This window comes from Labrus bergylta, chromosome 20 (assembly GCF_963930695.1).
Source record: "Labrus bergylta chromosome 20, fLabBer1.1, whole genome shotgun sequence".
Lineage (NCBI taxonomy): Eukaryota > Metazoa > Chordata > Actinopteri > Labriformes > Labridae > Labrus > Labrus bergylta.
Genome location: NC_089214.1, coordinates 984,552 through 1,012,316, shown reverse-complemented (window position 1 = coordinate 1,012,316; position 27,765 = coordinate 984,552). Strand labels below are relative to the sequence as shown.

General features: G+C 43.5%; 1 protein-coding gene across 1 annotated transcript in view; it reads left to right on the top strand.

Moving 5' to 3' along the window:
* plxdc2b (plexin domain containing 2b) overlaps window positions 1–27,765 on the top strand; it is a 91,417-nt gene that overhangs the window by 49,201 nt on the left and 14,451 nt on the right. Inside the window, exons 3-11 of the mRNA XM_020655176.3 lie at window positions 537–683; window positions 4,322–4,391; window positions 9,851–9,973; window positions 12,968–13,086; window positions 15,525–15,624; window positions 21,135–21,230; window positions 21,356–21,437; window positions 27,075–27,135; window positions 27,233–27,386. Coding sequence (XP_020510832.2) covers window positions 537–683; window positions 4,322–4,391; window positions 9,851–9,973; window positions 12,968–13,086; window positions 15,525–15,624; window positions 21,135–21,230; window positions 21,356–21,437; window positions 27,075–27,135; window positions 27,233–27,386 — 952 coding nt within the window. The remainder of the gene's footprint in view (window positions 1–536; window positions 684–4,321; window positions 4,392–9,850; window positions 9,974–12,967; window positions 13,087–15,524; window positions 15,625–21,134; window positions 21,231–21,355; window positions 21,438–27,074; window positions 27,136–27,232; window positions 27,387–27,765) is intronic.

Here is a 27,765-nt window from a genome sequence, read left to right as displayed (position 1 = left end):
ACAATAAAAGCCGACATGCCGCTCCCACACGGCTTATAAAAGTCCATGAATGTTTCTGTTGAAGAACGTAATCCTGAGTGGACGAGGGTTAATGGGCTTCTTGGTTTTTTTATTTGATTAGTAGACATTTAAACCAGCTCTTGTGCCGATTGTGCTTTAATGAAAACCCTCTGAGTGAATGCACATATAATGGAAAAGATTGTATTCTAATGTAATCTCATTTAGCAGCTTATTTTGTTCTGCAGCCAAATTAAAAAATAAAAAGAAACTCTATTGATTTTCCATATGTGCACGCTTTCTGTTTGCAATGCAGCCACTGAATTAGATTAGAATTAGATCGGGGCTCATAGCAGCTGAGCCACAGGATGTTCTTACAGATATGTGTTTATATATTCTGCACACTGGATGATAATAATAACAGCGTTTAAATCACAGAGCACCACAGCAATATCCACTCTCCCCCTTCACGCTCCATCACGTTCTTCTTTAATAACTTTTCTGAATGTAAACTTTTTCATTTATTTCTGTGTCTGCAGGAGGACACAGACCACGACTACTACACGTCAAAAACATACGGGCCGTCTGATCCAATGAGCAGAGACTTGTGGGTCGATACGGACCGGATGGACAAGGAAAAAGTGAAGATCCACGGGATTCTGTCCAACACACACAGACAGGCAGCGGTGAGTCAGCAGACTGCGTCAGCGTCCTTTGCGTCTTAGGAAGTTTAACACATAACGCTGGACGTTATCTTTCATGTCAAATTAATTCATAGTAAGCTGTCGTTAGGATATCTGCAGCTTAAAGGCTTTATGTGATTTTTTGATCCAGCAGATGTCGCCCTTGAGCACCAGCATGAAACCAAAACAACTGGCGCTGCATTGTTGTGTTAGCATGCTAATACTAGCGATCTTTATTATGCTGGTATCTTCACACTGCATGTAAATTGACCTGAAATGAGCGTGATCTAGAAACACAGTTAAGCAGTGAGTACAGTATGTTATTCTTCTTTTCTCTAGTCCCTCAATTAAACAACTTTTATACACGAGGGGAGGAGTCAGCCGGCCGTCCTGGCGATGTAAACAAAGTGAAGATAGGACTCTGAAAACTCTGAAAACATCACAGACAGTGGGACTCGGGTGTTACACCCATTGTAGACAGTCATGACTCACAGAGTTATTTTCAGAGGAGATACTTGATTTCTACATTTAAGTGTAAAAAATCACAAATAAAGAGTTTAAGTTGAAGGCTGAGAAGTTGTTGCTGCACCTAATATTTATTCTTTTCCATGTGGGTGATCTCATTTGAGCTATTAAATTCAGAAAATTCAATAGGAGAGTCGAATATGAGGTCTTCAGTTTTCTCCTTTGTCTAACCAACAGTCCAAAGACAATGTTCTCACAAACTAGAAGCACATTATCTATTATTATTTCCACTCATCGACTGCATGAGGGGGGGTCTTGTAAGGAACCTTGTCCCTGCAGATGATGCAGTAAATCCGTTAAACTCGTCCTGGCTTTGATGCAGAAATATCCACTCTGACTGGACTTTGTTTTGAACCCCTGAAAGTTCCTGTTTGGCTAAAATTTAAATAAATGCAACTAAGCAGATGTGATAGAAAGTAACGCCACAACAGGTCCATGCAAAGTCCAGCAGACTGATTCTTTGACAGCATGTTGCACCTAAGTCACAACATGATCTGTCCGGTTTGTAAAACAGAACTGCTGATTTGTTTCCTATAAGGATGCTGAGGGGGACATGCATCCATACTTTTGATTTATTCTATTTTCCAGTGATAACAAGTTTTTTTCTTGAGATCTTAACTTATTTATCTCGTTATCTCGGGATAGCAAAGCTTGTTTTTTTTTCTTGATAATTGTCTGGAGAGCTTGAAAACAAAAAACAATAGGCTGGTCTCTGTGATAGGCCTTGCTACCATTGCTCACACTAATGAGTCAAGGTGAGCCTAGTTCTGTGTTTGTCGTGTGTTGGTTTTTTTTAACTCTGGCTTCAGGGTAAATAAAAGCCACCTCGTTATCACAGGAAAACAGAGTAAGTGAAACGTGGAGATGCATGCCGGCTTAGGGCTCCCCTAGTCTCCTTTAAGATTTAAACTAAGGTTTTAAGAAATAACTGTAAGAAGTGAAAGAGCTTAAGGACTCCTCTGCGGTAAAGTTCCCCTCCCCTCCACCTCTGCTAAAGCAGGTGACCTCATGTGAGGAGCATACTGATGGAGTCACTCAGAGCAGCGTGGCAGAGACTATGGAGAGAGAGAGAAAGAGAGAGACAGCACCCCCGGGTGAACAATAGCCGGCGGGGAGATAGAAAAAGAGCTCTACATTGTGCATTCTGCTCTTCTACTCTCAGTCATGTCATGATGGATCGAAGCGTACAGTCGGAGGCGAGCTATTCTTTTTAGCCACGGAGCGGCCCGTCTAAGAGGCGACGGGTTTCTTTCAAATGTAAAAGAGGGAGGGCTCTCTCTGAACTCATTAATGTAGCATCAATTTAAAAAGGCAACCAAAGACAAAAGCAGATCTGAAAAAAAAAGATTTCCTGGAGACTGCAGAGCGAGAAGAAGTGAAAACCATCTGTGCTAAAAGTCATCCAGCGAGTCGGCAGACTTAAACAAATAGAGTTTATTATGATGGCAGTCACAATCCCACAGAAACTCTGAGCACTGGAGCTGGGTTGTTGGGGTGGGGGGAGCTCCCCTCTTGGCACAGCTGCCCACCAGAACTTTTGGCCCCAGACGCAGAAAATCGGCCAATGAGGTCGTAAAAACAAAAACACAGCCGCAGAGTTTAACTTCATCACAGGAGCGTAGAAGAGTTAAGCTGTGGATCGGCTGCACAGTCTGTGAGATTCAGTGTGGTCGGCCTCAGGATGACCCCCCCTCCTCCATCAGCGAGGATCACGTATAATATCTGTGTGTTTACTAAGGACGGTTTATTTCCGCAATGTTCTTCTTTGGCAGCATGTTCAGCTCAGGGGGAAAATAATGAACGCATAAACCATCGTCTGTGGGAAGCAGTCCGTCCCTCGTTCGGTCCCAGAGCGATTTTATAACATCACAGTTTCTTAAAGGTCTTTTTAGTACGTGATAATTCCTGTCAACATATTCCTAAATAATACAGAAGACCATTTTGCCTGGGGAAAAAAAAGGATGGAAAGTAATGAGATGCTCAGTCAAATGTATTAACTTTCATCCTCAAAATGATGAAGAATCAGTCACAGTCTTAACAGACCTCATCATTTTGACTCATTTGTTATCATCATTTTGTCACCACCACTTTGCATAATCTTATTTTAAAGTATTTAAACTTATAAGTATCCAAACCACTGGACCAGGAGTCGAGGTGAAAAGCCGTCCTCAAAAGAGACAGGAAGTGATGATGATTGGGGGATTAGAGGTGTACATTGTCAAACAATCTCTCCTGGAAGGCGTGTCCAACTTGGACTGAAATAATGAATCAAACAGACGCAGCTCATCTTGAGATCTGTAGAGAAAACTTTAAACTTTCAGCACTCCAGTCGATGCAGAGGTCTGTGTCAGCATGTTGCTTTCATGATGTCACAGTCACGGTTGGATTCAGCCTCCCACAAAATCCCTCGTAGGTAGATTTGGGGAGATGGGATAAAGTCCACCATCTGACTCTTTGCCATGCTAGAGACGAAGTGAGAAATCCAAAAATCCAAAAGAAGAAAACAAGGAGCCACGATGAGTCACAGGAAAAACTGACAACTGACTTACAACACTGACAAAGGACAATGAACTGACACAGAAGGGAAGAAACACAGAGACCAAATAGACACAGGGGTAATCAAACACAGGTGAGACTAATGACACAGGTGAAGACAATGAGGGCGATCACACTGGAGGGAAACACACAGAGGCAGGAATAAAATACAAGACAGGAAACACTGGAGACTAGAACTACAACATAAATCAGGAAAGACTAAACTATGAAACATTAAGACAAAAACACACAAAGGGAAACAAGCAACACCAGGATGGACAGGGGAAATTAAAACATGGAAACCTAAATGCTGAAATACAAAACTAAAGAAGACCAAATCCTGACAAAAATATCTCCACAGGGCGGTTGTGTTGTATTTCACAGGTTTTACAATTCTCCTTAAGATCTTTATTTCAGATGTTTCCCCCTCTGAGTAGAGATGATAAAGCACCTCTGAATGTTCCTTCCTGATTGTTCTTGTGCTCTTTTTGAATCCTCTTTATGTTGTTTTTTTTTCGACAGTCTCTCCTCTCATCTCTGTCTTCCTCACCGGGCTCACCTGTCTGTTTCTCCCCTCACAGAGAGTTAACCTGTCCTTCGACTTCCCTTTTTATGGACATTTCCTGAGTGAGATCACCGTGGCGACTGGTGGTAAGTGTACACTGTTCTCTCAGTAGTAGTGATTGCTGTTGTTGTTGTTGTTGTTGGACACGCCGTGTGTGTGTGTGTGTGTGTGTGTGTGTGTGTGTGTGTGCTCGGCATATTAGGCTGCACACAGACAGAATTTATTGCTGCTGGATTCAGGAGGGAATGTGGTGAGATTTCTAAAAATGAGTCTGGACCACGCAGAGGCCTTTATGTAATGGAAAAGAAAAAAAGTGTGTGTGCTGCTTTGTGTACTTGTGTGTTTGCAGCTTGTGTTTACTTGAAAGTTGTCCAACATGGCCGCTCTGTCGGTCACCAGTGTGTCAAAATATGAAGCTTTAGGGACACCTCTGGCACCATTTCTGGATGCTGTATGCTAGCTTATTGTTTTTAATGCAGCAGTAAAGTCAGGTGAGTGTACTTGGGTTGACTTTGACTATGGGTGGAAAAAAAACAAACAAACAGACGGGTGACTTCTTCTGCCCAAGAATGCCATCTGACTCAGCAGTGAGGTATTCTAGCCAGTACAGATACACATCAGCTACCGCGACATCAGAGCATGCTGACAGTATTTGCTGATCGGCTGATATCGGCCGATAATGATGTTCCACCGATGCGCCATACCGGCGTCAGTATGTTAGGCATGTGCCAATCTAATGCTTGAATGGTTTTTAGATGATCATAGTTTATCTACGGCGGCTAAGCTGCAGACTTTGAGTAGTCTGGAGTGAGAACATGTAGGTGTCTGTCATGTCTACATCTCTCCTCAACCATTAACCAAAAAAAAAAAAAAGAACCACACAGTGAGTCACCTGTTGAAGCGTTGTCTCTGGGAAATTAAGATCCAAGGTCGTCGTTTTAGAGCTCCTGTGAGGAAGACTAAAAGACTCCAGGTCTCATTTTTACCAAGTGCAATTAATATGTTAAACAACAATTAGCTATTTGTTGCTCTCTTTGCACTTTGAGGTGTGCACATTTGCACACCTCATCTTTTGCAACTTGAATTTCCATTCTGGTACGAGCTCTTGACTGATGTTTTTATTTGGTTTTATATTTTTCTGTGTTGTCTGATTTTGCAATTCGTGTTGGTCCATATTTTATGGTGATGTTGTCCTTGTGTTTCTTGTCTTCTGTGTGCTCCTGTTGCAACACAAATTTCCCCTTGTGGGATAATAAAGAATCTGAATCTGAAAAGTCTCGTCTTGCACAGACCACAGTGCAACGACACACCAACAACACTCTGCAAGCCAAGCAGTCGGTCTGATTCAAGAACATTTAAAAGCTCTCACCTCGGTGGGATAGTCTGCTGGAGCAGGGGATAAAAAAAACAAACCACTCCCAACACTCAGCACCACCAAACACCACACCACACTTAACTGGAAGAGAAACCAGACGGATGGGTTTAGGACTGGAAACAGGAGCGTGTGAGCCAAGTGGCCTCGCACACCCTGATAGACATGGATAAGGGTGTGTGTGTGTGTGTGTGTGTGTGTGTGTGTGTGTGTGTGTGTGTGTGTGTGTGTGTGTGTGTGTGTGTGTGTGTGTGTGTGTGTGTGTGTGTGTGTGTGTGTGTGTGTGTGTGTGTGTGTGTGTGTGTGTGTGTGTGTGTGTGTGTGTGTGTGTGTGTTACACACATGACACAGCAGACGTGTTTGCCCGAGTGTGCAAAGCAATTTTCCACTTGAGTCTTGACGGTGAAACCACAACACCCCAACCAGCTATTATCACATCAAAGACCAAAGCCCTGCTCTTATCCAACTATTTCAGAGATGCTGCGTTCCACTGCCACTGGAATAATAAAGAAATGTGTCTCTTATCATCATTTTCATCGCTGACTCGTTTTCCCCACTCCATCCTGCGTCACTGGCACAGCGTTCAGTTGGTCTTTCTTCGATGGAATGGACGTCTGCAGAAGGCTGCAAGCACAGAGGAGATAACAGAAATTTGCATTTCCTCAGACAGAGATGGAGGGATGAGCGTGAGGAGGAGAGCGAAACCGAGGAGTAGGAGGAGGCGACTATCTGCGTCTGGCAGGCCTCAGGGGGCTTTGTCTCCAAGAGACCCTCCATTTCAGGGTCTATCAGTCACCTCTTCCTCCTCTTCCCACAATACCACCTTTCCTCACCCATCTTTGTTGTCAGTCAGTCTTTTTACTGGTACTTCTTCACTCCCTGTCTCAGCTACACTCACAGAAACCTTTAGGATTTTCAGAGTTACAGGAACTTCTAACAGTAAAGCAGAAGAATTCATAGTGTTAATACCTCAATCAGACGATGGTCTCTTCTTCAGTGTAAATAAGTCTCAGAGCTCCTCAAAACATGTGTGTGAAGTTTCTTGTTCTAAATCCACTCTGATCCTGTATTTGATCATGTCTATAAACCCCTCTATTTCAGCCCTGCTCAGAACAGGCTGTTTCTGTGTCTGTACCTTTAAATATGTAAATGAGCTGTGTCTGTACCTTTAAATATGTAAATGAGCTGTGTCTGACCACGCCCCCTCTCTGGAAGGGCTTGGGTGTCTCTGTCTTTCTCGCTCCATGTCCTATTGTTTACGGTGAGAAGGCAGATATGAAATAAATTTCTGGGAGGCAAAGTTTTGACGGGAATCAACACTCTTGAGATTTTTCAGCTGATTAAGTAAAGACTCTTTTGTTCAGTCATGGAGGCGTTTGCTGCCAATTCTCCGTTAGCTGTGTTCCAGAGGATTTATGCTCTGAAAGAGATATTGGATGTGTTACAGGCTGACTGTTTTTATTGTTTTGCTTCAAAAACAATATCATAAAAAGACCGAAATCTAATTTAGTTAAAACCTTCAGCTTCCTCTTAAAACATAATAAATGTGTGTTTGATGCTGTTCTGGCTTAAAAACAGCTGCAACAATACCATGAAGACAATGAGTTCAACACAACAAGACTTCGTCCGAACACGATGTCCAATAAAAGGGAAGCTTTACTCCTAACGGTACAGCTAATTCCCGCTCATGTTTTCGTTGGACACACACAGGCCGGGACTTTGAGATCACAGAACATGTAAACATGACGAGGGGAGAATTATTCTACTCCATCACTCCTTGGCCCAATCCCAAATCTCCAACCCTGAAGCCTAAACACTGAGCCCTCACCACTTTGATGATCTCCAGCGTCTAGTGTAGTGAGTAAGTCAGACTTTATTTATAAAGCACTTTTAAAACATTCAGATACAAAGTGCATGGGGCGTCTTTCGCCTAGTGTCGCAAAACCGACAGAGCGGGCCTGAAGGGACAAGAATCTATTTTTTTAAACATATACAGTAAGTGCAAATTTTAATATTAGTCGCGTCACATTATGACCTAACTTATCGGAGTCTGAGCAGAATAAGAATTCATCATTCATTAAAATCTCAATCAGAAGATACTGGTTGGCACATTTAAAGGGAAATTTAAAGGTGACATATTCTCCTCTTCTTCTTCAGTTTCAATAAGTCTCAGAGCTCCTCAAAATGTGTGTGAAGTTTCTTGTTCTAAATCCACTCTGATCCTGTATTTGATCATGTCTATAAACCCCTCTATTTCAGCCCTGCTCAGAACAGGCTGTTTCTGTGTCTGTACCTTTAAATATGTAAATGAGCTGTGACTGACCACGCCCCCTCTCTGGAAGGGCTCGGGTGTCTCTGGCTGAATTTCTCACTTTTGATTGTACTACAACCAGCTGTATCCATGGCAACTCCTCCCAGATGTTTGACCTCCAGGTGGACGTCGACACAGTCAGGACTTCACACCGCTCGATAAAGTCACATCTTCACTCCCACCTCGTGCTGTACTTTGACAGTGTCCTGTACAGAGGTCATTCTCAGCTGGGAGGTCTTTAGGGGAGGATTGATTCCCCCCTGATGTTCTCTGCTCCTGCTTTCTAACGTAATAGATGTGTTTTTATAGCCCGCCCACTGAATGAGCAGACATATGGTGTCATGAAATGAGGGCTTATGGGCTTGGCTTCAAAAAGACTTTTCTTCAAATTCCTCTCTTTCTAAGCAGTGTTAGTTTTTTTTTACTTTATGCCTCGGGCACAGGTCGCAGCACGAGCATGCACCCATCCACACTTTCAAAAATCCTGCAATTTTACACTTCTTATCCAAACAGTTGTGGCAACATCATGGAAAGTATTAAAGTCCCCTTTCTCAATAAGAGTAATTTATTGAAATTAACATCCAAATTTTTAAGATGCTGTCCCAGCAAGTGTTTTCAGTTCTTCAAAAATCATCAATTCTACTGGAATCCTGTGACTGTCTCACCCCAATGCACTTTGTTCTGAGTGAAAAACAGTGACAGTTTAAGGGGCATTATCTCAGTCTGAAGGGGAGGGTAAGGATCCACAGGGTCGCCAGGTTCTAGTCCCGGTGCGGACAAAATCTGGAATTTGGTCTGTTAGCTGGAGAGGTGCCAGGTAGCTTCCTCAGCCTTGCCCTTGAGCAAGGCACCGAGCCCCCACCAGCTCAGGAGCGCTCGCTGTGTGCAGCCCCCTCATCCTGACATCTCTCCATCAGTGCATGTTCACAAGATCCTGTTAGTGCATGTGTGTGTAGCATGTCTCAATACCAGTTAAATCAAATATCCCCCACGCAGGGTTAATAAAGTTTATCTCCTACTTCTAAAAGTTTTGTTTTTTTCGCCGTTCAGGCAAAGCCAGTGAAATAAACAAAAGCATTACCTTGAAATAAATCTTAAAAATAGAAGCTGACTTTGCTAAACTTTGTTGTAAGTGGGGAAATGAAGACGCTGTTTGGTTCTGTTGTCATCAGAGCTGCAAAGACTGTTCCCTCGTGATGAACTGTGGGCGTTTCCTCCCCTTTCTGGAGTCCATTAATAACCATGTTTACAGGATCCTAAATGATGCAGCTCCAGTTTGTGTTGACTGAGCGTGTCCCTCTCTGTGCAGAGATCCACTCGTGCCTCGTTGAAGGGAAGAATAAATTAAACAAGTTGACATAATCCCTTTTTGTTGTCATTGTGTCTTCGTTAGCGCCTGTGATCGATGAGGAGTGTAACAGTCTGCTTTTCACTGGGGGATATTTAACTGCTCACTTTGCAAATGCTCCTTTAAAGTCTCTTAGATTTGGCCTTCTGTTTTTGATAAAGATAATAGCAGTAATTCATCGCTAGCTTAAAGCAGCCTGCGGCGCGAGGAGAAGCAATGGATGTGTGTAAACGAGGAGCTTTCAACTTTGGACTGGAGGGCAGACTGGATGTCTTCATGGAGAGACTTTAACTGATAACAGCTTTAGAGGAAGAGGAAAGGTGGAAGAGGAGGGAGGGATTGATTGATGCTTGTTTTTCCTGAGTTGCTAAAGGCTAATCCCCTTTACTATTTATCAAAGCAGGTACACAAATGAAACGTTACACTGAACAAATGAAACATCAGCAGGTTTCTTTCTTTAATGAGAATTTGCAGAGTACCTGTGGTTCATTTTTTGTGTCTTCTTCTTCCTCAGGGTTCATCTACACGGGGGACGTGGTCCACCGGATGCTAACGGCTACACAGTACATCGCTCCTCTGATGGCGAACTTTGACCCCAGTGTCTCCAGAAACTCTACAGTCATCTACTTTGACAACGGTAACCCCAGCTTCCCTCCAATATCTCCCTTATGCCTGAACGTTATACACTGCTGGCGGCGCTCGTTTTCAATACAAAACCACTTAGCTAAGCGTTTTTAGCATTCAGCACCATGAGCACTAAAACGCCCCGGGTGTCAGCTGTTTGTTGTTGCTGCACTCACAGTTGAAAGACGCGCAACAGCACAACGCTCGTCAATGTTCATTCTCACTCACTGACAAATCAAAATCAAGAAGGGGCGGGACTTCTGATATCAAAAACAATTCCAGGTGCAGAGCTGCTGCTGAAGCCAGGATGATTAAAGCAAATAATACGCAATTTAAAACAAACCTAATGGACATTACTGAGGGAAGCAGAAGTCACTTCAGTAACCTAGCAACAATGAGCGCTGGTGAGAAGCGCTCTGAAAAGGATCACTCAAAAATAAAAACTAGAGAAATGTAAAGATTTTTTTTTACTCGTCCAAATGTTCACACAAAGCCAGCAGCGCTTCAAGAGTCTGTCGGGGCCCTCGGTAAAAGTTCATTGTGGTGGCCTCCAACCAGCGTTCATCACCATCATTTCTGCCGGTGTCCCAACGCTTACTCTTCTTTTTCATCTCCTATAGACGGATAATTCCTCTTCAGTTTTCTTTGTTGGCTTTCATCGACAAACTTTGTGTTTTCACAGCGATAATGCTGCAACGCTCAGCAGAGAAATGAGAGTGAGTGCTGTCTGATGGGGCCCCCTTAGGGAGGTTTTCTACTGTTGTTGCAAAATTTGCCCATTTTGAGCCACTGTAGTTTAAAGTTTGTGATCCTTCAGGGGCCCACTATTGGTCCGGGGCCCCGAGCAGTTGCCTGCCTTGCCTGTTGACAAACAGCGCCTCTGCACACAGCGTTTCTAATCATTGATTGTAGTTGTTCTTATTAATGAAATATTCTAGTTAATCCATCTCCACATTGCCGCTTAAATTCAGCATCCTCCTTTTCTGATAAATCGAAGCCCCCCCCCCCCCCCCCACCGTCTGCTCTGGTGGTTATCCATCATGTCTGAACCTCTGCAGTGCAGTGACTGACCTTCTGCTGTGGCGTCCATCATCAGACTTTCACTAACGTGGCAGCCGATCGATTCTCAGCCCGCCCGATCCCCAACACAACCGTCCATCAGTCAACGTCCTGCCAATGCAGCAGCTGAACGCTACTGTCTGTTACGCTGTGGGAGAAGCACTTTCACAGCAGAGGTGAAGTGTTAGACGTTACTGTCACAGAGACGGTGTGAAGCCTCTTATCAGACGTTTTGTTTTTGTCATTTATAATCTGCTCAATAAAGAATAGACAACATGGTTTAGGTTGGAGTGATGTTACACTTCACTGATGTGACTGTATTTTCTATAAAGGGAACATAATGACAGTGTCACATGTGACAAGATGATTTCCATTCAGCGATGCAGCGGTGCTCTAGCTCCCATTGGAGGTAGAAGACGAGCATTTATTAATCCATCACTTCTGGGATGATTTCAAGTCTTCTGTCCCTGAAAGGAGCCGCAACGCTGACGTCTGATCCCCCCTAAAATGTCTTCAAGACTCGGCTTGTGTAACAGAGATGGATTTAGTTTGTGTTGAGTTCATGCAGCGTGTGAAGTTTGCCAGTGGAATTAGAAACAAGGCCAGTGTTTACTCCCTCCTCGCCTCCTCACCCTCTCTGTATTTTTAGACACAAAAACCCCCAGATAGTACAACCCCCCCTCCTGAACTCGATGCACAATAAGCAGACTTATATTCAGAATCACTCGTGCTGACTCAGTGAGTAAGCTAGCATCAATGTAGTGCTCTGCTCCTCCCTCTAATATTCACCCGTTTCCTCTACTTTCCTCCAAACTGTCCGCAGAGAAACTACATTTCATCTCCCCCTCCGGTTGGGAGCTCTGGCTTTGTGACTTGAAAATGGATGAGTTGTGTTAACAAACCTTTACCGGCCTGGCTAACGGCCAAATGACTGGAGTCGGAGTAGGGAATGGCTTTCACATCAATAGGTTCTCACAAAGTCCACAGTAAATCAGAACGGTGTTAAGAGTAATGGGAGCCCACAGTCTGGAGGGTGGAGCTGGACGCCTCCTGATTCTGTGTCTCCAAAATAAGACAACGACTAATGACGACTCCATGTGGAGGAGTGTGATTTGGAGTTGTAGCAGTGGCTGTTAAGTTTCTCTTAAACTTACTGATCGACCGATTTAGTCGTTGTCATTCAGTCCAGAATACATCTGTCTACATCTGTCTGTACTGATTGCTAAGACACCAATTTTACAAATAACACATTTTATCACGTAAACATATAGGGCTTTCACACCTGCAGAAAACTCCTGAAAATCTCTGCAGGAGGAGCTGCATGTGTGAATGCAAACAGCAGAATTGTTGATGCAGACTTTATTTACAGTTAGCCTGCTAGTATTTTTCTGCAGCAAGTCGGAGTGAGCTGATGTGAGAACGCAGCAGGATATTCTCCGGAGAATTCACCTCAAGTCAGTGGGAGGGGGTGGGGATTGTGTTTTCTGTTCTCCACTATGTTTTGCCAGATCTACATGATCTCTGTAACCACCCCCACCACGCCTTGATTTGATTTGGTTCTGTCTCTAAAGTTTTATTATTTCAGTTTCTCCTCTTGTGTGTTTTTACTTCAGCGCTCACACTGCCTCACTGTCAATCACGTCACACCCACAGGGGGGGAAACGAAGCCTCTGCCAGGAAACAGTCCCTCAAAAACATATCGCCTAACAAACATTTCAGCTACACTGATGTCTTCTTCATCACAGGCTTCTGCACAGTCAGCGGTTCATTTCATGCTACATCAGAGACAGACAGATGATGTTTCAAAAGAGAGGAAACACAAGACAGTGTTAGCTATCTGTAGATAGTATAACTGTCAGTGATGACTGTATTTCCCCTTTAATCCATGAGATTCTGTTTGGTTCCACATGTGGTGATGAGCTGTACTGTGGGTCTCTCTCTCCTTTAGGTACAGCTCTGGTGGTGCAGTGGGACCACGTCCACCTGCAGGACAACTACAACCTGGGGAGCTTCACCTTCCAGGCCACGCTGCACAACACCGGCAGGATTGTTTTTGCATACAAAGAGGTCAGTGCTCATCATCCAAACTGTTTTTCTACTTTAACTCCAGGATCTGATCTTTCACTTTTTCTAGGCAGCATATTTTATTTCATTAAAGGAAGAATGTTCGACTTTTTGATCCAGTAGATGTCGCACCTTGAGCTCCAGCATTAAACCAAAACAAACTGCTGTTAGGCCACTCCTCCTCCATACTGAAGCCTCCGCTCTCCTCCAGAGACACACCTCCAACCCCCCTCTCCTCATGTTCACACAAAGGAGTTATGAATTAGAACGCACCATAATTAAGTACCGTTAAGAGCAAGCAATTGTCCTTCACATTGTTGTGTTAGCATGCTAATGTTAGCGCTCTTTAGTTAGCTCGTAGCTTCACATTGTTGTGTTAGCATGCTAATGTTAGCGCTCTTCAGTTAGCTCGTAGCTTCACATTGTTGTGTTAGCATGCTAATGTTAGCGCTCTTCAGTCAGCTCGTAGCTTCTCATTGTCGTGTTAGCATGCTAATGTTAGCGCTCTTTAGTTAGCTCGTAGCTTCACATTGTTGTGTTAGCATGCTAATGTTAGCGCTCTTCAGTCAGCTCGTAGCTTCACATTGTTGTGTTAGCATGCTAATGTTAGCGCTCTTTAGTTAGCTCGTAGCTTCACATTGTTGTGTTAGCGTGCTAATGTTAGCGCTCTTCAGTCAGCTCGTAGCTTCACATTGTCGTGTTAGCGTGCTAATGTTAGCGCTCTTCAGTCAGCTCGTAGCTTCACATTGTCGTGTTAGCGTGCTAATGTTAGCGCTCTTCAGTCAGCTCGTAGCTTCACATTGTTGTGTTAGCGTGCTAATGTTAGCGCTCTTCAGTCAGCTCGTAGCTTCACATTGTTGTGTTAGCGTGCTAATGTTAGCGCTCTTCAGTCAGCTCGTAGCTTCACATTGTTGTGTTAGCGTGCTAATGTTAGCGCTCTTCAGTCAGCTCGTAGCTTCACATTGTTGTGTTAGCGTGCTAATGTTAGCGCTCTTCAGTCAGCTCGTAGCTTCACATTGTCGTGTTAGCATGCTAATGTTAGCGCTCTTCAGTCAGCTCGTAGCTTCACATTGTTGTGTTAGCATGCTAATGTTAGCGCTCTTTAGTTAGCTCGTAGCTTCACATTGTTGTGTTAGCATGCTAATGTTAGCGCTCTTCAGTCAGCGCGTAGCTTCACATTGTTGCGTTAGCATGCTAATGTTAGCGCTCTTCAGTCAGCGCGTAGCTTCACATTGTTGCGTTAGCATGCTAATGTTAGCGCTCTTCAGTCAGCTCGTAGCTTCACATTGTCGTGTTAGCATGCTAATGTTAGCGCTCTTCAGTCAGCTCGTAGCTTCACATTGTCGTGTTAGCATGCTAATGTTAGCGCTCTTTAGTTAGCGCTTAGCTTCACATTTCATGTAAACTGACACAGAATGAGCGTGATCTAAAAACTCTTACTAACATCCAAATAATCAGTGAGTATGTTCTTCTTCTTCTCTCTAGTTCTTGACTAAAACAGCTTTTATACACAAGGGGAGGAGCCGGCCGCCCCGTCCATGTAAACACGGCTCTGACAACAACACAGCCAGCGGGACTCGAGCTTCTCCCTCATTGTAGACAGTCAGGACTCAGAGACACATTTACACAGGACAGACTTTATGATTTATTGATGTGGAACATGTCATTTGTTACATTTCCTGCAGCCCTCGACTTTTAAGCTAAGAACAAACATGCACACGATGTTTCAGGTCTTTTGGTCCGAGGACTGTGGACAAAATAAAACGTTATACGATGAATAAAATATGACATAATGTCCTCATACTGTTCCATGTGCTTTTTTCAGCTGTTACATCACGGCAAAAAGTATGTCTGACTTTTCTATTAGATGTCCAAATGGAGTCTTTTCATTTTGTACAATTCAAAAACGCACCGTAACAACTAATAATTGTTGAAAATGAGAATGTAATGAAAGATATTATCTAACAGAGACTGCTTTAAGAGGGAGAAACTGCAACAACCAAGTACTGATGCACAATGATTACAGTGGTTACATCAGCACACTAAGACATGTTATGTGATTTGTTATGTTCTCCTCATTGTGCTGCTATGTGATTGGTTAAAAAAAGAGTCATCTGTTTTTGACATGAAATCAAAGTTTTGCATGATCCTTTATGATTTCCAGGTCCGTTTGTTGTATTTGAACTTCACCTGATTCATCTTTATAATATTACCCAGACACTTGTTCCTCCTTTTCATCTCATGTTTACTCTCTGCACAAAAAGAGGCCATATGCTTATTGAAGCTGTATCCTGCCGTCACAGATTCCCGCGGGAGAGACGGTAATAAATTGGTTTGAATTGAAGTGCTGTCAGACCGGGTGGCCTGCTTCTGTTTCCCCGGCCCGTCCCAGACAGACTGTCGCGCTTCTGGTAATTGATTTTTCTCTTCTTCTATTTCAGATCCCCATCGAGGTGTCTGAGATCAGCTCTGTCAATCACCCGGTGAAGGTGGGCCTGTCGGATGCCTTTGTGGTGGTCCACAAGATCCAGCAGATACCCAGTGAGTCTCAAACGGTCATTTCTGGCTGACTCATGTCCCCGCAGCGCTCTTTTATAAAATAACCCGAGAAACAATTCATGATCTAAACCTTTCCTCTCAAGGATGATTCTATAATCATTCAAATCTAAGTAGGTAGGGACAGGGGCGTGATGTCCAGATGGGTGGACAGGGGTGGCATGGGCTTATAAAACTTTAAAGGACATTGAGTGTGCTGACCTTTCTGTTTTCTCATATCAGCCGTCACCATGGCGGCGCGAACGCAAACAGAAAGTTCTCAGGAAACTCCCTATAGGGCAGGGGTTCTCAAACTGTTTGGGCTTGTTCACCCCCTTTCAGACTTTATTTCAGCAAGTACCCCCTTATCTGGCCAAAGTCATTTTTCAGGAAATAATTTGGGAAAAGAACATTACTAAACAAATGTATGTGGTCTTCATCTGTCTGTGTACGAGCATAAACTGCAGCATGATAAAATGAACACATGAGCTCCGGTCTACGATCTCCCTGTTTTTGCAGATCGTCAACACGTTTAAATCCTTCACGATCTAAGATTGTTATTTCACACACCACTAGTTTGCTTTGATGCAACTTTTTTTAATGACATTTGTCACGTACCCTCTGTAGTACTCCCACGTACCCCTAGGGGGGTAGAAACACTGCTATAGGAGACAGTTTCTCTTCAGAACCGTTTGGTGGGAAAACACCCGCTAACTGCACGATAGGATAGACAGCTTGCAGGGGCAGTGACAGTACTGAAGGGAGGCGGGGCTAAACAAAGTGGCACTCATCAACTTTTTATTTTGACCCTTTAAACTGTTTCTTGTAGCTTTGAGTTCAGCCCCTCTCTGTTTCTCTTGAAGCTCCGCCTGTCACCACCTCCCCCCCCCCAGTGGGCCGAGCTGTGGGCTCCGCTCCAGATCTGCTTCTCCCTGTTCCCCTGTTCGCTTTTTAGTTACTACAATTTAGGCTCATTAAATTTAAAGTGAGCGAAAGTTGAGAACTTCAAACCTTTTCATCTACAGTCAAACCCCCCCCCCATCTGTTTCGATTCAACGTCCTCCACTGTAATGAGTTGCCAGATGTAATTTATTCAGTCATTTAAACAGCATTTATTGTGTGTGTAACTTGGAAAGCATTTATTTGAAGTATTCTAACTTAACCCAGTATATAGAGTAGTTCTTTGTGTTCATGTTCGCTGATCTGGACTGGGAGGTAAATTACAGCTGCATTTATGCCTCTAAAGGGATTTTTGGAGACTGGGGGATGTTTTGAAAAAGACTGACAGGTTTTTTTCGGTGTCATCTGAAGGCTGCGAGATCTCTTTATTGAAGGAGAGATTTTTATTTAAACCTGTTAGCGAGGTCCTCCCAGACTTCATAAAGCGAGCCGTCTTTGATGCCGGTGTCACAGCGTGATGAAACCCGAGGGTGCCTGCTCATGGAGTGATGAAATCTTGGATGGAAGCAGATTGACACCGAGGTTTTATGTTAAACATGAATGATGATTCAGAATAGTTTGCTCCTGTTTGTGTCACAACTGTCTGGCTCTCTCAGTAGCCCTGTTCAGACTGCCGCTTCAACTCTACAATTCACTGAGCAGACTCTTTTATCCAAAGCGACGTACATCAGAGAGTAAGAACAACACAAGCAAGGATCTAGAAAAAACAATGTGAGTAAGAGCAAACGATCAGCTTTGAGTCTGATTGGACACACAGGTGCTGACAGGAAGTGACCAGAGGCAAAGCACAACATTGAGGGCAGTTCTTGAGAGCTCTAATCAGTATAGAAACCATCTTATAAGTCGTCGTTATCAAACAGAAACCATCGTCATTACCATCATCATCGGGCCTAAGTTTGGACATATTTCTCAGCTGATGAAAACAGGAGCAAAACTAGACATTGTTATGATGGTCAAAGCACAGAGACTGACCAAAAGAAGAATTGTTGGCTGGAAAAGATGCGTCAGAAAGTTCATGAAGAAAAAAACATCTTTTTTCTCTTTAGTCTGAAAATGTTCAACGTCTCGATCGAATGTCTCGATCTGCTTCAAAGCTTTTAACCGTTAATAAAATATCCTATGACGTGTTTTTCTCAAGCATCAAGGCAGTCTTCCTCGACTCATTTATGTCTTCTGTGTTAGACGTCCCTGTTTTGTGGCCATTAAGCTCTAATCGCACCAGAGAACTAAACCGAGAGGAGAGCAAGGAGCGCTAAAGGCCGACCCACGAGGAAGCGTTTCCTCTCACTTAATTGTCTCTGCAGCCAATTACTGCACCGCAACCATGGCAACCAGGGGACTTTCTTCTTTTTTTTCACTAGCTTTGCTGCAGATTAAAAGCTCAAATAAAACATTTTATACTTCCTCCAGGCAGGGCAAGGCCGTCCAGTAAAAGAAGGAGATGAGAGAGATTTGTGGGTGTCCTGTGGCCGGGCTGTGTAATTAACAGGTCAGGTACAAGAACATATGAAGACCCGGGCTTTAATAGACTCTCTGTTCTGTAGGATTAAACATGATCGGTCTCATTGAGTTAGTCTAAAAAGGAGAAAATGAAGTCCAGACCTGCCCTGACCTTTTTTTATATCATGTAACTGGATTAATAATCCTGATTTCTGGTGGGAGGAGGTCAAGACCAGAGTGATAACTCACATGACGGTTGAGTCTCTTTTCAATGTTGGATTTGTTTTCATGCGTTTCACAGCTGATCTCCGTGTAAAAGGAATCACTGTGTGCATGTTGGAGAACTCATTGAAGCAGAAGTGATGAGAGGTCGATTGAACACAGTGTACGATTTTGTGGAATGGGACCAAACAGACAGTCCAAGCTGTCATCTCATGTTAGACTCAATATCCACGCAGTTCTTTGATGTGTTTGAATATATTAGTAATTTTACCTTTTATATATGACAGTTTAAAGGAGCAGTATGTAACTCTGACACCTAGTGTTTAAAATGGGTACTGCAGTCTGAATTCTAAACATTGCAGAGAGCTGTCTCTCCCCCCCCCTCACTCAGGTCACCATGTGGTGGACTCTGAAGCTTCAGTGTTTATCCAGCTCTGCATGGGTCTGTAAACCTTTCTGTGTTCTAACCTCTCTCCATTTTTCAAAAGCATCTCCAATATTGATCCTAGTTTGAGCACGTTTCTGCTCGTGGAGCTTATTAGAAACATGCAGAGGCTTTTTAGGTCGGGTACAATCACTTCTATCTGAACCACTTCTCTTGACCGCTTCCATCACTGCAACACCTGTTGACCTGATAACTGCTCTCATATCTGACAAACCGAGGGGCGTCCAAAACGGCCGTAAGGGGGGGGAGGTGTCTTAAAAGCGCCTACCTTCTCTGGTCCAAACAAATCCAGAGCATTCAGGAGCAGAATCTAAAGTTAGAAGGAGGACATACTGGCTGCTGCATTGTTGTCAGAGAAGCCAGCACTTCAACATAGCATGTTTCCTTAATGTCTGATCAGATAGTATGATACCTTTATCATTTCACTCTTACAGATTGCTCCTTTAAGGCAGTGAACCTTTGTGTGTTATCTTTTCCTAATGTGGGTTTAATTTTCATTTGTCTTAACTGAAATTTACTTGTCTTTTTTTGCTTCATTGCAAATCTCGTTTGCAAATCTGCCTCGTTTGCTTCTATCAGTGAGAGGTAGTTAAATGCTCATTTGGTGTTGTTTGTGTTGTGGCTGAAACCAGGCTATAATTGATCTGATTCTTGGCTTCCTTCCACCTACAAACCAGAGGCCAGCCAGGCGTCAGAGTCTGCCCACACATCAGCTGCTTCAGGCTGGGGGGCTGACCTTCTTGTGGCCCCCACCGTGTCATTAGGCACCTGATAATCCCTTTGCTAGAGGCAAGAGGAAGTCAGGCACCAGGGGAGGAGAGGAGGGGAAGGGGAGGGGCGGACTTATGTTCAGGTTAGACGGCGGGCTGGCTCACATTTACTCCTTTGATCAGTTGTACTGCATGTAATCAAACCAAGCAGGTCTGCAGGGAAACAACATCCTGTCACATGACGGGTAACACTCTAGGCTGCACAGTCAGCAATTCATCCACTGCAAAATAAAAAGAAACTTGAATGTTGTTAAATTAATAGTTTAACATGTTTTTAAACACTCATTTGTATTGTTCTCCTTGAATTTAGATTTATTAAAGTTTTGGTCACCTAAAGGTCACATATCCTCCTCCTCCTCCTCTTTAGTGTAAATAAGTCTCAGAGCTCCTCAAAACATGTCTGTGAAATTTCTTGTTCTAAATCCACTCTGATCCTGTATTTGATCATGTCTATAAACCCCTCTATTTCAGCCCTGCTCAGAACAGGCTGTTTCTGTGTCTGTACCTTTAAATATGTAAATGAGCTGTGTCTGACCACGCCCCCTCTCTGGAAGGGCTTGGGTGTACTCGGTCTTTCTTGCTTCATGTCCTATTGTTTACGGTGAGAAGGCAGACTCAGAGGGCAGAACAAACACCTAGCTGTGGGAGTGTCACCCACCTGGGGGAGGGGCTACTGCCCTTTGTGATGTCATGAAGGGAACATCTCCAAACAGCCTGTTTGAGCACACATTTTCTGAAAAGTGGAGCCACTCTACGGATGGAGCTTGGTGCTCTCAGTCGTACAAAAAATAATTCAGTAGATAACTTCTTCATGACAGGAACCAAAGAAAATACTGGAGCACATCGTTTGTGTTTTAGCCTTCAGGTCTCTGGGCTGTTACATTAAAGACAGACATAAGGATGTCTGATGGGAGAGAGTGAAATGTCAAACTCCTCCTTTATATTTGAAGCTGTTTCAGCGTTTTACAAAAACTCCATGATGAATGAGTCCCCTCTCACTCTGTATGTTAAACAGCCACACGGTGAGGTGCTGGATTGGATTTCAATTCTGTAGCTCATTGCTCTGGCAAACAGAAGCAATAGGAAATGTCATGTATTGAGCAATGGCCGATGCATATTGCTGTGCATCGCGGTGAGTTATTTTAAATCACACTACAATCCAGTTAGAGTTCAGATCAACCCTCTGTATCAACCGAGGACTTTACTATCAGATCTATCAGGGCCTCTTTAACAAAGATCCTCATTAATTATCATATTTTCCATTTTCAACCGATGGCAGTAAAGAAGCATGTTCATCGAGAGCCGGCAGCCCGTTTCCCACTCCTGAGTTATAACTGCCAGAATGCAATGAGAGTCAATGATGTATCTAATCAATCGCTCTGTCGTTCCGCCGGCTGATGACTCGCTGTTACAGATGAGCGGGAAGGCAGCCTTTCAACACGCTCTGATTGATATCGGCTCCTGGGGGGAAATTGCCCCCCGTCCATTGCCAAGTTTGAGCTGATGCCGGGACACAAAGAAAGAGGGTGAAATAAAGTGCTGTGGTAGCATCCCTCATGGCCTGATTCAGCCTCCCGCTCCCTGCTCTCCCTGCTCTCCGGCGACCCCTTGTCCCAGTTTTTATCTCCGGTCGGGAGATTTGCGATGGTTTGCTCACTCTCTCATTCTCTTTTTCACAGATGTGAGGCGGCGGACGATCTACGAGTACCACCGCGTGGAGCTGACCAAGATGAGGATCACCAATTCTACAGCTGTGGAAATATTTCCTTTAGCCAGTAAGAAGAATTTATTCTATTAGGTTTCTAACTAAGAGGGATGCTTAATCCTTATACTGCATGATTATATCTTTGTGTAAATTGTTTGTGATTTTGACCCCGTTGTGTCGTTTCCTCATCTTCAGCTTGTCTCCAGTTCACCAGCTGCAGCACCTGCATCTACTCACAGATCAACTTCAACTGTAGCTGGTGCCATCGGCTCAACAGGTGGGACCTTTAACGCTTCACAGATGATTTCATCTGCTGTCACTCCAAACTCTGCCTACTGATGATTTTTGATCAGTTTGTTTGAGTCAATAATAATGTCCATCACGATGTCAAAAAAGACCAACATGACACAAAAAAACAGCCACTTGGGTTTGTCATACCTCGTTGTATATTTATCATTTCCACCAAGCGGTCTGGTTCAGTTCAGTGCAGTGCTGTGCAGTACGGTGCTGTGCAGTACGGTGCTGTGCAGTACGGTGCGGTGCAGTACGGTGCTGTGCAGTACGGTGCGGTGCTGTGCAGTACGGTGCTGTGCAGTACGGTGCTGTGCAGTACGGTGCTGTGCAGTACGGTGCTGTGCAGTACGGTGCGGTGCAGTACGGTGCTGTGCAGTACGGTGCGGTGCAGTACGGTGCGGTGCAGTACGGTGCTGTGCAGTACGGTGCGGTGCAGTACGGTGCGGTGCAGTACGGTGCGGTGCAGTACGGTGCGGTGCGATACCCATTTATTGGCGTTTCCACCGTCCAAAGTTGGGAATGTTACCAAAATAAGGGATCCAGACAGTCCTACTTTTTTTGGTACCCAACAATGTAGGTTCCTTTTGGAGAATGTTTAGACACCTGTTACTTGATCCAAGGCATGGAATCAGACTGCACATGTACATTTTGGTAAGATAAAGCTCCTACCTTTTGTTGTGTCCACTGTGCAGTGTCCCTCCAGCCCTGGATGCAGCAGGTGTCTGGTCATTCTTCCCAGTGTGCTCGCAGCACCATTATGTAGAAGAGTAAATGCTCTTGACCAATCAGACAGAGACTACGGCTTGTGAATCGAGGATCTGTTTATTTCTCTTGGAGCAGTTCTTTTATAGCATCCCAATCGTCCCGTCATGGGCAATCATCACACTGAGCAATTACAACATGTGTGCTATATAAAGACCGTTTCCTAGAAGTTTGTTGGCCGGACAAACTGCTCTATTACCAGGAAAGGGTGGCTGGGTATGTGTGTGTACGTGTATCAGAACATGACCTTATGACCTGGCTAAATTCAGATGTTAGATAACTATTGGTTTTTGCCTGTTGCTGTCCAGATTGTGTGTTTCTGTAATGATTCAACCTTTCAAACTACAACATCTGTTGGAGTGCCAAGGGTACTGATCCGACTCTAAAGGGTCCCTTTGTTTACTGTGTCCCTGTTCTTCTTCTTCGTTGAACTTCATTAATAGCGAGCTGCACTGTGTTGGGCTGCTGTGATGTCACACTGTTACATAGCTGAAGCGGCTATCTCCATCTAGCTTAAACTCTGCTTACCAAATAAGTATACGGTTGGCTGTGAAAACGAAAGCAAGTTCAGGGTTTAACCTACCAGACTGTACTGAACCAAACCGGACCACTCGGTGGAAACGGGGCTTAAGACCCCTGTAGAGTACATGGGCTCTGTCAGTAAGCTTTATATTGATAGATTTTAAAAAAATAATGCATTTCCAGACTGATTAAGACGGTCTACTAAAGTCCTTTTCAGAGAGTTGTGAACTGACGAGACAGCAGTTTTTATTCCTCATTCATTCAACTCACACGTCTCCTGTCAGCCTCCGCCGCGCTCCTTATCTCACCCTTCCTGTCTCCCTGCACTTCAAACTAAAGTAAATATTTGAGCTGCTAAAGAAGTGTGAGAGTTCCTCACCCTGTCAGCTGAAATATGAGCTGTGTTGGGAAAAGGGGGGGGGGGGGGGGGGATTGAGTTAAATATCATCCATCGACTGATTTTCATGGATATTTGGATTTAAATGAATTAGATGTTTACGGTCCTGATTAGTATCTCGACTCTTATTTTGGAGGTCGTTGTTAGGATTCAGTTGACCCGACTTTTGCAGCCACCATCTTTTGTCAAAAGTCTGAACGCCTCCTTCATTAAATATGAATCTGCCTCTTCTTTATTTTCAACTCGTGGTTTATTCTGCGGCTGACTGGAGAAATGTGCGGCACTATTTCCTCGTCTTGTTTAGGACTTATATTTGACTTTCCTGCTGCTCTGCATCTTTAAATCCTCCTGCCTTCAACGGGCTAATTTACAGCGCCCCGCGACGCAAAGACGTGTTTTTTGTTCCCTCTCAGTAATTTAAGGACGACCATGGCGGGACGCTGTATGCCTGTGGCGGTGCTCTCATTAAGCTGCATTTTAATGAGCTCTCTAGCAGCATTAATATCTGACTGCTCAGCCACACTCTACCCTTTGTATCCTTCAGCCACTTCCTTTGAAAACGCCATGCACGCTTTAAACACGCTAATTAAAAAGCGTGGCGGCGGCTCCGGGGTTAATGTTAATGAAAGGCTCTGGCATTTTAAAAGAAGAGCCTTAATGAACTTCTCTCACTGTGAGTTGCTGTGAAGGTGAGAGCGTGCCGCCTGCAGAAGTTGTAAAGCACATCAGGTTGTTACAGCAGGTTAATAAAGAGTGACAGAAGTCCCAGAGCGCCGTGCAGCCAGACGCCAGGCGCGTTCAGAGGGAGGCCGAGTGTTGTTTATTAAAGAAGCACAGATGGGGAGCATCATAAATGTAAACTCAAAGACCATTAATCAGAGTTAAAGAGACAAATAATGAGATTTAACTCTCAAGGAAACACATTAAACACTTCAGTTCAGTAATCTGAGACATCATGACATCTGATCTTCAGCTCGCCCGGCCCAGAGAAATGTTCCTAAAAAATCACAATCAGAAATACTTTCTTAATCCCAGGGGGAAATGTGGTTGCTACAGTTGTTCTTAAAGTCTTTATTTTACCATTTTTCTCACTTAAATGTAGAAATCAAGTATATCCTCTGAAAATAACTCTGTGAGTCATGACTGTCTACAATGGGTGTAACACCCGAGTCCCACTGTCTGTGATGTTTTCAGAGTTTTCAGAGTCCTATCTTCACTTTGTTTACATCGCCAGGACGGCCGGCTGACTCCTCCCCTCGTGTATAAAAGTTGTTTAATTGAGGGACTAGAGAAAAGAAGAATAACATACTGTACTCACTGCTTAACTGTGTTTCTAGATCACGCTCATTTCAGGTAAATTTACATGCAGTGTGAAGATACCAGCATAATAAAGATCGCTAGCATTAGCATGCTAACACAACAATGCAGCGCGAGTTGTTTTGGTTTCATGCTGGTGCTCAAGGGCGACATCTGCTGGATCAAAACATCACATATAAAGACTTTAAACACAAAATATCAGTAGGAAGTAGGACTAGGCGATATGATCTTAAATGAATATCATGATTAATTGAACATTTGACCTCGATTACGATTAATGAACGATTATTTTGTTTTTGTTTTTTGCCCTCATAGCTCTCTGACGAGGTCTCTACTGTAAATATCTTCAACTATTAAAGCTGGGATGTGTTTTCTTTTTCTTCAAGTTAAAGTCAAACTGGTTTACAGCATTTTGAAATAAAAATCTTTTTTCCCGAAGGTAAAAGACAAAAAATAAAAACAGACGTACTATAAACATAAAAGCACAATAGAGCGCAGAGAACCAGGGGAGTTACGATACAACAACAGCTATTTACCTGAAATCTGTTTCCTGTTGGTAATCCTTTCCAACATTCATCAAATACATCACTCTTCAATCTCAAAATAAATGTTGGGGATATGTTTTCTAATGACAGAGTTCATATCTGATGAACTATTTTGAGGTTATTTATTGAATATTTCAAACTGAAATCAAAGCTTGAAATGAAAACGACACATTTTAGTTTGAAAGTAGAAATTAACTTCTGTAGAAAATAAATAACTTTCTGCATTTCTTGCAAACTGTTTTTCCTCAGTGTTTACATTTGACTTCTTTTTCTTGCTTCCATGTCGCCGATTAGATGTGTAGTCACATGACTCTGCCCTGAAAATAATCAAAATAATCGACATGTGCAAGATTATGCAGCGGTGCAGCAGGTCGGTCCAGATGGGCGGACTCACAAAGCTAAATTAAATCAGTGATTTGTGCTGTGGAGAAAGTATTAAACTATTGATCTGATTCAAAGTCAATCTTGAGGATTAGAAGGTGCAAAGAGTATCTCGACGTCTTCCATGAAATTTTTAGCGGCTTCTCAAGTATGACTCCAAATAGTGAAATCAATCCGACCTGCTTTGAATGCAGGACTCCTGAAGAGATGTGGGTTCATTTATATTCAGATAAAGCCTCTGTGCTACATTTCTAATTACAAGCACTGTAACCTCACAGGCGCACAAGACAGCAAACCAGCAGGAATGGATTCTACTGAGATGAAACACAGGCTCCACATGGGGACAGGTTAGAGCTGTGATAGTGTGTCTCAGTCTGCCTCCCTCTCTGGGGGGAGGAGGGGGGAGGGGGGGGGGCAGTCGGGGGAAAGTGAAGGATTAAGCAGAGGAATCTGTCTCGGCTGATTGAACAGATGAAGTAGATTTTTTTAGTTGGGGGGTTACAAAGGAAAAGGATGATCGGAGAGGCAGAATGATGAAATTGACTCCTTCACATAAAGACATTATCATAAGAATATGTTCTGCAGAGAGATTGGGCCTGCTGGGTAAATGTGTGAGACTCTACTGGACTCACACACACAAAGCACTACACAGCTGCTCTGCATTGTAAGTGGGTCAGAGGTTGTTTCATGTGTCTTATTTTTCCCTACACGTCTCCCACCTACAGCTTTGTAACTCTCACAGAACACAGTGTGGGTGCACTCTCTTACTTTGAATCCAAACACGATGCTGTTTGTGCCAAAGGGCCAAAGACGGCCAGTTCACCAGTGGGCGAGTTATATATTTCTGATCCGTTTACAGCATGAAGGATTAGTAAGTGCTGCCTCGATTACCGTCTGCCTCTTGAGGTTATTAAAAGTCTTGGACCGTGATGCACAAACGGCTCAAAATCACACTTTTCCCCAAGAACCCACGAACCATTGAAGCTCTCATTAAAGATCCAACTCATCATAGTCTCTACACAACCACTAAACCACTCCCTCCTCACATCCTCAGATCCAAAACTTCACTTTAAAACTTACACATTTTTTCTCCAGGCATGAGGACATAAGCAGAGAGATGCCTTGTTGGAAAATATGGAATCCTGCATTCCTGGAGCTCTGCTGATGTTAGGGAGCAAAAGAAGTCGTTTCTGAATCAGAATCAGAAATATTTTATTTATCCCAGGGGGAAATGTGTTTGCTACCGTGGCTCATAACACCAAAAATCAGTAGGAAGTACAGATAAGTTCACAATATAAAATTTAAAAAAAATAGGATAACAATATAATAAGCATAAGTACCAAGTGAAAGAAATAATAAAGTAGTATAAGTAATAAACTATGTTCAAGCGCATATTTACAAATATGAATATACACTGATGGATTAACAGTGTAGATACTGCACAGTTCATGTATAGATAACACTTTTGATGTTTAAATATTGTCCAGTTTTCAACAGATTACACAGTTTTAGGAGGAACATAGTCCAGGTAATAGTCCAGGAAACTTGCAGACTCAGTGTCTGAGTCTCAAATGGAAGAGTTTTCATTCTTTGTTTCCTTTTTAAATCTGTCTCTTGTAAATCTCCCGACCAAGTTCGTCACACCTGTATGATTTAAATATTCACTGTTCATGGTGTTTGTTCCCTCCGCCTGCAGATGTTCCAGTGGTTTTGACCGACTACGGCAGGACTGGGTGGACAACAGCTGCCCAGACGAGGTAAACAATGACGACGCTCTTCACCACGACTTGAATCTTTTTGGAGCTGCTCCAATAATGAATGCTTTGTTTTTTTTGTTTTTTTTTAATCTTCCAGACCAAGGACAAGTTGTGTGACATCATTGACACGACGCATCTCTACCCCTTCACCACCGCGATTGCCGCCAAAACAACACCGAGGAGCAAAGAAGCCACAGTGGACAAGGACTCGCCCTCCACCTCCCACCCTCCCACCAGCGTCCCCACTGAAGGTAAGCAGCCCCAAAACACAGAGCTGGATCATGGCCACGCTGCGCCGTGTTACTGAGACCAGAGCTTTCTTTTTTAAGTCGTGATGGATGCTGGCACGATGTTAAATGAAGTGCATTAGCTGGAACTGATCTTTATTGGTATTGATGCGTTTTCTTCTTTAACAACATGAATGACACACTTTTCTCTTTTGGAGAAGGCATAAATATGTTCTGTAGCTCACCACCAGATGGCAGGCACTGGAGCAGAGCACCGCAGCTGTGTTTTACAAAGTTTTTAACAATGCAGATTGAATTAGAGCAAATGCATGCAGTCGAAAATACATGCACCAGCACAAACCTGTGATCATTCTGTGCAGCCCGACTGGTTACCATCAATCCT